Consider the following 12,078-nt stretch of genomic DNA (forward strand, 5'->3'; position numbering starts at 1 on the left):
AAAAGGAGGGAAGGAGGGAGGGAGGGAGGGGGGGGGGACGATGGGAAAGAGGGGAGGAGAGATGAAAAAAGGGGTGGATAGTGCTGAAATGGGGCCAATGACCCCCTCCCATTTAGCAAAATGCTAAAGAATCCTGCACTACACAGAATCAGGATTTTTTTCCTTCACATTGCAAGTTTAAAAAAACCAAACGCAGCTGACACATCAAGACAAAAGACTGCAAACGTCTTTCAAAACTTAGTTTTGAGAAGTGACTTTTCCATGCAGCTCTGAAGTAAAGAGCATGCAGAAAACAGACGTGCACAGACAAATTGTGTGTACGAGCGTTTTCAACGCAGCTAATAAAAGTGTCCTACGTGCACTTTGTCCCAATTTGGGTTCGTCACACATTCGAAACCTGTATGTTTTAGTAAAGTACACCGTTTGTCGGAAATGAGACATGTGTTTAAACAGGAAGTAAATAAGGAAGTACAGTGTTTTCCTGTTGCACCCAGCGTTTCTATTTCATGTCTGTTTTCCTAATAACAAATATTCACTTCTTTACCAGAACTATAGATTGAATGTCCTGTGTTCCTAAATTGTGGTTCATCTCTAGACGGCTTGAACATTTCGGAGCAGCGAGCGGTAACCGGCCAAGCAGTTCTGTATATTGGAGGAGTGAAGGTGGAAGCTGGATGGAGAGCAGCAGGACTCTCCAAGTGAAAGGGGGTTACATCAGAGTAGAGGAATTCCTGCCTTTTCTTCCAGCTTCTTTTGTTATTCTTTAGAGAGACTTGCTTTATTCTTTACACCGAGCGCTCTGTCACTCCAGACCTTTGGGGCAGATAAAGAAGGAGGGGGAGGGAGGGGTGGAGGCTGACAGGAAAACTGTGTTTCTACTGTGCCTCTTGGTGCCTTTCAATCCAAATTCAAGAGAGCACAAGGAAGTTGTAGTAGAGGACAAGAGAGTTGTTGAGGCTTCACACAACTGATAAAAATGGCCAATCTGAATAAAAACAATTGTTTACCAAGTAATTTGTTGGCCTTCGCACACTTCTGTTCGTGTTCATTGTTGTACTTTCTGGGGTGTTTCATAGTTGAGCAGGAAAAGATACGTCAGTATTTTCTGTGATTGTGCTTCTGAACATTTAGCAGTTTTGTGCTCCGTTCAGTCCTTTGTGAGCTTTCGTAAACCTAAATGGGGCTTGATTAGCATGATTCCATTCTATTGTGCACTGAAGGTCCCACGTGGAGCAGTGTGGTGTAGAAGTGTCTTTCCCATCAACATATTCAGCTGCGTTTGAAGAAGCCATTTTCTGGAAATATACGAGGCCGTTGAGTCTGTGGAGGCAGCAGAATACCTGAGGAAAAGCTTGTTTTTTCCTGTTGTGATGTTTATGTAATCAGTAAAAGTTGGTAAAGCCTAGTAAAAGCTGCGCCCCCGGCGAACTGACCATTGTAACTCCTGGCTTTAATACGTTTTTTCCTAATTGACCAGATTTTGTCTGGTGTAAATGACGCGAAAGCCTGTGGGAGAGTGTGTGTGTTACAGCCCCACGGGCCTTCAGGGGAGACGAGCTCAGCTCTCTGCCAGCCTGTTACAAAGCAACCATCACATTTTCATCCACATAAGCTGTACAGTTGGACAGAATTTGTGTCCTTTGCTTTTTTGTTGCTCCTTGCTCCTTTTCTCAGTCGGGCTCCTTATATCCTCTCTTTAAGTTTCTTGCTTTGCTTGACTTTAGCTCTTTAACTTCCGATCCCCCTGTGCTTCCTCTCTTCATATCTTCACTCCTTCCGTCCTTTATGTACTGTCGTCTCTCTAATGAAGACTTGGTCGCTGCAGCAGAGAACAAGTCCAAGTTTCCTTACTGCTCCTGATTACATCACCACATGCAGTCATTCTCTCTCTCTCTCTCTCTCTCTCTCTCTCTCTCTCCCCCCCTCTCCCCATTTCACAACACGCGCACACACACACAGACTCTCTCAGACTCTCTCTCTTTGCAATAACAACTCAAGACATCACCAACAGCTGCCCAGCTGCATGAAAGAGTGTGGGGAGTGTATATATTCACAACTGTGTGTGTGTGTGTGTGTGTGTGTGTGTGTGTGTGTGTGTGTGTGTGGAAGGTTGATAGGTTGAAACTGTCAGTTGCCAAGGTAACTGAGCAGGAACAGTCAAGGGGTGAGGACTCCACCACCTCCTCCACTGGTCTGCAGTTGCAGACAAAACTTTGCAGCAGCAGCAGTTATGCAACTGTCTCATTTTATCTTCATCTCTTCTATTACAGTCTCTTTGATGTCAGGTGCTTTTCAGTAAGAGTGAAAAGAGCAAATGACAGTTTCCTTCTCCTTTCTCTGTCTCCATCGTTATGGTCTCTGCCTTTGTCCCCACAGCTGGACTCGCTTGTTCAGCCATAAATTAGACACTGAGGTCGTTTCTGTTGGCTTATTGTAATGTCAGTCAATGACTCCATCCGTCTCTCAGCGAATGGAGCTTATTGGTTGTCGTCAGCACTTTTCCCCCCCACATTATGGGGATCATTGTGTGGAACCCTTTCATAGCAGAGTAACAAAGGGTTGAAATAGCAGTTTCTCACGTGCAGATTTAGCGTTGCTTCTTTTAAACATCCAAAAATCATTAGCTTATAATGGGAAATCTGCTTTTTGGGACATAAGGATTCGGGTTATATTTAGTGCCATTTGTTGTGTTTCAAATACAGTGGCACTAACCAGTGTCGTCTTACAGCAATTTTTCACAGGATTTTACATGTAGCTAATAAAGGCGATCGCTTGGGCGTAAAATATGCCACCGAACGTCTGCTGTTTTGTATTTGAGGGAAATGAATCCTGGTTCTGAAATAATAACAAGCAGGTATTGGTTGATCTGCGTAATAATATCGCCGCACACAACTGGTAACTAAAGAATTTTAATAGTCTCGTGTTTGAAAGGGCACATGCATTTTAATGAACCTATTGAGTTAGTGGACTAAGGACAGATACTGATTTCTGCACAAAACATGTTCTAATGAAGTGGAGACATGAGCATTAGGCCCATCAGCTGACTTTCATCTCTTTGACTTATACACTTACTATATGCTGCCGTCGTCATAAGCCATTTTACACACGTTCATATCCTCAGAACAACAAGGTGTCGGCTGTTCCTCTAACAGCCCGTTAATCCAGCAGATCTGATCAAAGGTAGCCAGTTAACCTGAGCTTATCTGCAGCCTAAGGAGATCTGTTTAATGAGCTTACATTAAACCAGCTGCAATAAGTCACTGTGCTTCCAGTCAGCTTTGATGGAGCCGTGGAAATCACTTTGTGCTTGATCTGTTTCTTTAGTTCAAAGCCTGAGTTATCGCTCTGTGTTTGTCTGCATCCTTCTGTCTGGATGTTATATTCATCACCAGCTTTTTGTCCCTTCACCTGTCTCACTCAATGTCAGCTTGGGAAATGTCCGTCTTAGCAGAGACACATTCCTCTGTTTTGTTGAATAAAAAGACACCAAGAAGTGTGTCCTACACTGCATCAATCTTTCAGGCTCCCATGTCTACATCCTGTATACATCTTGCAGTATGCCCGTGTCTTTTTGCCTCTGTTTCCCTGTGTTTCTCTGACATTACTGTGTTGTGACAGGTTTCACAAAGGTTTCTCTGTCTGCATCCCAGTCTGTCTGTCTCTCTGCTCTTCTCTGTTTGTCTTCCTCTGGCTCTGGTGTCACTCCATTTTGACATTACCATTGTGACTCTGTGCTGATTTGCCTCTCCCCCTCTGAGCTTCTGTCCATTTATCCGTCTTCCGCTCTCCCTTTGCCTCACTTGATGCTTTTTGGATGTGACAGAAGTCGCTTGAACCTCTGTATCTCTGTATCAGTTGTCTTTCTCTCCCCTGCTGATGTTTTTTTCCGTCCGAGTGGTGCTGGAAGTGAAGAAGCTGTACATCTCAGCATAGCAGGGGATGAACATCATGTACCTGTGAACACAAGACCTCTGGCGATGCTGTCACTTCTCGTTGCTTCTTCTCTCCCGCCCTGTCATTCTCTGCTGATATTTCTCAAATATTAAAAAAGTTTGAGGAACTCACTCAAAACAGGAAACTTCAGGGGTCTGAGAGTCTCAGGCAAATATTCGTATAAATGGGTCACTTTGCAGGAATTTACCAAAACATATCTGACAACTTGCTTCACATATTTGTCACACTAGCTGGTGGTTTCGGGCCCAACTCGATTGTTTACGCTTTTAGTGGCAGTCTGAGCTTGAAAACAACATTAATAAACCAAGAAAGGAAAGCAACTCTGTGACTGTGAGGAAAGAGAGAGAATTTTTACATCATTGCTTTTGAATTTATTAACATAAAAATTCTGCTGCAACTGCAGCTTGTGTCAAATCTCATCCTTAATTTATCTGTTATTTAGCAGGATCAGGACATTTTCACACCCTGAGAATATACAAAGACTAGAATTATATTTTATTCATTGGTGGTTTTACTCATTACATACAGTATGTAGGACAAAAACAACGATTTAGGCTCCTGTGTGTAAAGAATGTGAAGGACTTGACACTGTGTTAACTGTTGGATGACATTGATGTTAGTGTGTGATCTTTACTTGTGCTAGTCACAGTAATTATTTAAACAATCTAACTAATTCTAATTAAATACGATAGAGATTTAAAGAAAGGATGAGGAATAAACTGGGGAAATTTACGCAAAATCGCAATAGTAGGCTACAGCATTTGTAAAAACTAATCACAATAAATACGTAATTCACAAACTGGCACAGTGCTCGCTTGTCTATAAAGCTACTACGTCTGCAGCACTGAAAGTCAGAGGCCAGCTCACAGAAACAAAGGCAGGGTGATCATCACAAGATGCTGCCTGTGTCCTCTAACGGTTAGCTTCAACCTCACATCCTCTACTGCTCTACAAAGATTTGGTCAACAATAAATACACAATTTATTTGCATAACATGTATATTTTTGTAACAATGAAACGTTATATGGAAAAATATTGCAGGAAGTAAAACTAAATTGCACAAGACTCTCATAGAAGACACATTCAACTAATGCAGCAAAGGCAAAAAAAATATAAAATCCTTACTTTTATTCTTAATCTTGGCTCAGGGTCCAAAACACTTGGTCTTCCACTTCCCATAATGCAACAAACTAGCATTAGACTTCCCAAGCGTGATAAGTAACTTCACCTCTCTGACATACAAGTCTCCAAACTCAAGCAGAGACAAACCTGTACGGCCTGTTTTCCCAGGCGGAGCAGCCCATGGAACCTGCTATGTAAAACTGACGGATTGGCCCGTTAACTGTTAACTAGAGTGTTTTCTCTGTAATATGACCTTAAACAGTCAGTCGTGTAAAGCACCTTCACCTCCAACTCTCTCCACCCTCTTTCGGAGGAGGCGTCTGGAGGGAGTGAATCATGGCTGCTGGCTGAAGGTCGTCGTCTGTCGAGAATCGTCTTTACAGTGAGGAGCCACTGCTGCTGTACACTTTAACTGTGCCGAGTCCACAGTTACGCTGCTGCTGTTAAATCATTAACTTGTAATGTTAGAAAAGATGCTTTTAAATGTTCAACTTTAACTTCGTCAGGGGGCAGATGTTTCGCCTTCCACCACAGGAGCGAGTTGCTTTGATGTCTCACTTGTTAACACATGCGTTTGATATTTAAGACCAAGGGACATTCCACTGTCACTCATCCTGGACTTTCTCCAAGAGCATCAGTATGCATCGCCATACTGAGTGTGCATATGTTTCTGTGCGTTGCTCTGAGTCAGAACTCAGAGGAGAAGAGGCTCACTGTGCTTTCTGTCTGCTGCCTCCAGTGCCTCTCCGGTCATCAGCGAGAGGAGGAGGAGGAGGAGGAGGAGGAGGAGGAGGAAGGAGTGAGTCATCTAAGTTAGACTTTAATAAAAAACAACTGCCAAGATCCACAGCCTCCATGATGATGATGATGACGATGAGTGTTTTTGTGTTGAATGAAGTGGCGCTGGGTCACTTGGTCACTGTGGAAATCACAAGCTGAAGTTCACGCCTGGTATGAATTGATATCCTCGTCATCTTTTAAAAAGAGTAAGAACTCTGGTTATAGAGCTCCTGTTTGTACGGTTTGTGCTGAAGATTTGTCCACTGAGACAAATGCATGTGGTACAATGGCGTGTGATTCCAACATGTACCAGTCGAGTACAGAAGCCTCCTCTGAGGCAGTGGGAGGTGAGCAGCCGGCCAGCTCCCAGCTCTTTTGCAGGTTGTTTTATCTTGGCAACGTCACAACCTTCTGACCGGAAACTTTCCATAACCTGGAAATTTCAGCCTTTGAAGCATTAGTTCTTTTTATTTCTGCATTTGTTCCATCATTTTCACAATATTTTCCCTTTATAAATTAGCCTTTTCCTGCTTCTTCGGTTTTCCCAAATGTTGGAATAAACTGGTTTGTTCCTCAGTTCTATTTTCCACCATAAAATCATTTTTTGCTACATTTGCCTGACCAATCAGGATTGAAAACACACAGCTAGCTTCATGTGAATTTGGAGTCAAATTTGCCTCCAGTTCAGGGCTGAAATTCTAGATAAAATGTAATAAGTGTCTCATAAACATGTGACATAAATGCAGGAGTCTCAACGTTGAACACATATTGCTTCAGCAGCTGCAGGACGTGGAGTTTGGAAACTGCTTACAGCTGTTAAAATGTCAAATGATGAGATTTGCTTTGCAAGGAGAAATGCAAAGACACACACACACACACACACACACACACACACACAGAAACACACAGTGATGTCTTGCACCAGTGGGACCAGTAGAGAACTGACTGCCAGCACAGCTCAATCACTTAGGGATGTGTAAATTCTGTTGTGTTGGCGCTGTTTGGCATTTGTACGTCTGTGATCATGAATCGCTGCAGGATGAAGAAGACATGAGTAAGACAGAGGTCAATTTAGAAAATTTTGCAAACCTGCCCTCCAAACATGGACACAGTCAGCTGGTTGTCTGTGCGATTAACTGATCTTTGGATAAATATTAATGAATTGAGGCAAATCTTTGCTGTGGCACAGCTGCACAGCAGCTTCAATATGATGTTCACTGAAAGAGTGGCCTTTTCTGCTACAGTCGCACGCTAGAGACACACACACACAAATGCATCACAAGCTACACATACAAACACACACACACTGATGCCAAGACAATGGCCTGTTAATCCTTGCTTTTGATTGGGCAAGTCCAGATTACCCAGAGGGCACCAGCTGTCGGGGAGAGGCATGGCCCAGTTTCCTCAGTATCAACACACACACGGACACACACGGACACACACACACACTCACTCACTCCAGTGGTCATGGCGCTTTGCTCACGAGTGTAAGTGTAAAAAATGTTGGTGGCTCCACCTGAAATCTTCCTCTCACCGGGTCAAGCGAAAGCATTGAGCTGCTGTGAGCGGAGGCTGTTTATGATGTGCGGGCGCCAGTCAAACTTTACCTAATGTCCGTCTGATCACTGCTGTCAACAGACTGTAAAAATAGGAATGGGGATTATTGCAATTGCAAGGTCCAGTGTGGACAGGTAAACAAATGCTGAAACCTCATGTGTTGTGTGTGTGTGTGTGGGGCGGTATTTTTAGCCCTTGTTATTTGAACCTGTCCACCCTGAGTGCATTAATCTGCAGTGTCCAGGCGTTTTCCAGTCCACGTTTTAGGCTTTAAAATGATAAAAAATTCTTTGTGCAGAATTATGATTGTTGTGAAAAGTTTTTTTGTCTGTTGCTAAAATTTTATTGAATGTATAATCTGAGTATTCAGTCTGCTTTGACTCTTGTTTCTGACTTTTTTTTTGACTAAATTACAAGATTAAAACCTCTTAATTTGGCTTCTTGAACTCTCTGCTGTTTCACCAAGATGTAGCATCAGTTTCCAACCCCCACATACACAAACGGCAGCTTTTTTTCCCCTCGTTCCCTAATTCCTCTGCTCCCAGTGCAGCCACAGAGGGCCGGGCCGGGCCAAACCGAGCCAGTCCAACAATGCACGGAGGAGGCAGGGACAGGAAGTGCAAACTGACACGCTGCCGGGCCGAGATAACGGCAGATCCCACAAATACTGGAGTCAGGGGAGAGCGAGAGAGAAATGGAACAGGGAGTTAGCAAAGAGATAAAGTGTGTTATGAAAGGGGGAAGAGAGGGAGGGAGACACACTGGAAAAAAGAGAAGAGGAAGACAATAAATGCTAAAAGGGAGAGCGAGTCAGCCAAGGAGATTTACTTTCAGTATGTTGTTGAGATGCAGCTGGACTGAGAGGCTTTGCATTGGCCTAGATTCCCCACTGTTGCACCCCCTGCCTGTATGTCAACACTGGTCATCCTCTCTGGATCAGACAAGGCTGCATGCTTTTCAGTCATTTTTATAAGGTAATGCAGTAAACACGCTTTAAATTCAAACTGCAAACTGCATGACAACAATATAAAGACTCTGTTTATTGCCTTCCCTAATGTGTAGTCGTCTTCAGTTAAATACCATAAAGCTAAATTAAATGAAAAATGAGAAACGCAACCATAAAGACGAGTCATTATGTGGCTATAAACATCTGATATCCTCTTTATTATTGTCATTTGGTTTTTAATTTTGTAAGCGGTGGACCATTTTTTTTTCAGTGAAATTTGAGTAAAAAGGTTCATGACCTTTAACATCCACAGTGTACAGGTCCATGAGATATGGTAGCACATGCCAACATGCAGATTATTTGTTTCTTATATTTGCTGTAAATGTTCCTCCGTTTTTACTTTGTCTCCTGCTGAAGTGGTAAATGTTCCCGACCTTCACACTTTCTTTGCCTAAAAGCTTTTAGCAAGTTTGTTTGCAGCTGATACAAAGTTGACACATTTTCTGATGTTTGGAGATCACTGTACCACCAGGGACTCATGTCCTGAAACTTCCCTAGAATAAAATTAAAGAAGAATGTATGTTTTTCAAGCTTTTTGTCTACATATTGGATATTGAGACGTTGCTCGAGATGGAGTTTGGTTCACTGGACTTTCTCTGATCAAGACTTATTTTGTGTTAAACCATTTCTCAACCAAAATCTGTTTTTCCTCAACATGCGCCAAGTAATCTACTCATATATGTAATTAGCTCATTCCAATTAGTTTACTGCTATAAATATCTTGAAATGTTTTATTCCTTTTTTTCTTTGCTTTTCTGTGTTGCTGCAGCAGTTGAATTTCCCAGAGGGGATCACTGCAGTTTCTTTTCTTTTCTTTTTTTTCTTAGTCTCAGTTGTTATCGTTCAGAAAGGGGTTCAGTTTCATTTGCATTCAGCTACATTAAAAAAATGATGAAAATAGAAAAGTGTCTGTGAGTTTCTGTCGAAACATGAATGAAATCAACCAAAATCTGAAAAACAACCTATTAGCACATTGATGCAGAAGTGATTCACGAACGTGTCACAGAAAAGAAGCTCTACTACTACGTGTAGTTTTCTGGCAGTGTTAGTGAGCTAGTGCCACCTCACTTTATACACTGTTGCCCAAGAAATTATGTGACAATGTGATTTATTCTTGATAAAGTGTATATATCTTCTCAAAACCTTTGATCAATCTCTTCCAAACATATCACAGTGACAATTAAACCATTAAACCACCTTTGCAAAAAAGAGAAATGTGTCTGCAAACACCACCCGAAAACTGTATGAGCAACAGCGTATTTCTGCACGTGGGAAAAACATTCATTCATAAAATCCAGTGATTTAAAAAAAAAGAGGTTTAATCATTTTGGTTCAAATGTTTTCCTCTGATTTTGGTTGAAAACCTTGCACTGATCTGTCTGTCAATGTGTGTGTGTGTGTGTGTGTGTGCAGGAACGACAGAGCGAGTGTGTCTGATCCAGGGCACAGTGGAGGCGCTGAACGGCGTCCATGACTTCATTGCAGAGAAGGTGAGGGAGATGCCTCAGAGCACCCAGAAGACAGAGCCAGTCAGCATCCTGCAGCCACAGACCACTGTCAACCCTGACCGTGTCAAACAGGTGAGTCTTAAAGTCTCTTCTATTTTATTCCAGGAAAAGTTTTCTGTGTGTGTGTGTGTGAGAATGACAGGGAGGGAAGTGTTTTCCTTCGGATCCGCAAACTGTGCGTTTCTGTGGTTGTCACTTTCTATTTGCTGCGGAATGAGGCAAAATAAAAGAAAACAACCGGCAACTACTGTATACGGACATGTAAACACACAGAGCAGGAAAGAGGGAGGGGGAAAAATTAGGGGGAAATGACAACAAGGAGACGAGTAGTAAAAGAGAGAGGAAAGAAGACAAGGGAGATGTTGAGTGTGGGTGAGCCACTAAGACAGGATGGAGTGTGTGAGGTGTGAAAATATAAACTACATGTACACACACACACACACACACACACACACACACACACACACACACTCCATGCCAAGAACCTCAACATCCATACCAACAGGAAGCAGGAAATGTGAGCGAGTGTCCTGATCACTCTCTCTCTGTGCGCACACACACACTCACACACACACCAATTTTGTGTGAGCAGTGTCCTAATGAAGAACACGGAGCTTCAACTTTCCATCCCACTGACTTCCTGTCGTCTGTAAGCACCAGGTTGAATGATGAGTTGTTGTTACCGATGCTTCTCAGTAAGTCAGGATCACCAGATGTTGACTTAACACTGTTCTTGAAATACAAATTTCCTCAACATGAAATTTTCTAAATAGTATAACAACATTATGAGATGCGTAGCCACTGCCAGTGTACACACAACCTCTAAACAGTAACGGCATTTTTATGCTCTCTATTATAGTCGTAAGTGTGGTGTCATCTCACCTGCTGCAGGTCAGACTGTAGCTGTCTGGCTTCCGGGTGAGAATGTAATCAGGGCCTTCCTGCACACGAGAGGGAGCCTCTCAGTGTGTAAAGGTTCAACACATTAGGAAAATAACAGGACAGCACTGGGTAATTTGATATGCAGGTTAATCCTAATTTATAATTTGAGTCTACATTATATACATGTCATTTAAATAACATCTGGATTATTTGTGTGTCATCACATTTTACTGTGTAGAACAATAGATTCTGGTTTAGCTGCATAGAAGCCCGGCATCATATGTTTGATCTGAAAATTGATTTCTTGAAGCGGATGTTTGCTAAGAGATGATTTAGTCTAATTTCAACAGTTCAAGCGAAGCTCATTTTGCTGCTGATTGTTCAACTGAGTCTGAGCACCACAAACAACTGTGTAATGGAGAACAATTAGTTTGTCCATTGACTATGATCCCTATCTGTTTAAGTAATTATCATTATTCTCTTCTCATGATTGCTCCCTATTGATTAGTGAGGTCTGGCATTGTTTCCATCTATTGACTGTTCAGGCCCGACAAATGGTTCATTCAACTAGGGTCACACACACCATGCAGGTGCTTGAAAAGAACTATACGTTGACTAAAAAACCTGACGCACACCGTAGAAAAAAAACACTAAGGAAACCTTAAATAAATAATGATGTAATGATATTAGCTGAAGAGTAAAAATAAGTAAGATATGCTTTACAAAAAATGTGTCTTGTTGTTTCTTGTGGTCTCTGAGCTCTGGTGTTGCATTAGAGTTACATATGTTTTCCCCTGCTGCGATTTCTCATCCTCTGTCATAAGCAGAATTTAGAGGCTAGAGGAGGGGAGGCAGTGAATAATTACAGTTATCAGACACACACACACACACACACACACACACACACACACACACACACACACAGAATCCTCAGAGATGAGGTTTTCTGCAAAGCACACAATTCTAAGGTGCAGTTACAAAGACAGTTTTATGCATAATTAATCAATACTGGATACACACATACGCTCTCCTACTCACCCACACACAGTCTTTTTAAGGCGGCTGCACAAAACTATGGAATTGTTTGCACATATGCCATCATAGTCTCTTGTCTTTGCCAAGTCCACTTTATGCTCTCATTTCATGCAAAAAAAATAACGATCAGTCTCGTTATCAGTTGTCAGGCTTGGAGGGTAGACTGCATGTCCTAAAGTATGCGGATGGCCGTAGGCGATTGTTCAACATGTCCTGCTCATCTTGAGTAAG

The 12,078-nt window shown here is 42.3% G+C and overlaps 1 protein-coding gene across 5 annotated transcripts in view; it reads left to right on the top strand.

Annotated features, from left to right (window-relative positions):
• Nucleotides 1-12,078, top strand: part of nova2 (NOVA alternative splicing regulator 2) — an 83,581-nt gene that overhangs the window by 46,945 nt on the left and 24,558 nt on the right. For all 5 annotated transcript variants that reach the window (XM_067506590.1, XM_067506591.1, XM_067506589.1 and 2 more), the window contains one exon: nucleotides 9,836-10,002. In XM_067506590.1, the coding sequence (XP_067362691.1) occupies nucleotides 9,922-10,002 (81 nt within the window). In that variant the 5' untranslated portion in view covers nucleotides 9,836-9,921. The remainder of the gene's footprint in view (nucleotides 1-9,835; nucleotides 10,003-12,078) is intronic.

Source organism: Channa argus, chromosome 6 (assembly GCF_033026475.1).
Source record: "Channa argus isolate prfri chromosome 6, Channa argus male v1.0, whole genome shotgun sequence".
NCBI classification, from domain to species: Eukaryota; Metazoa; Chordata; class Actinopteri; order Anabantiformes; family Channidae; genus Channa; species Channa argus.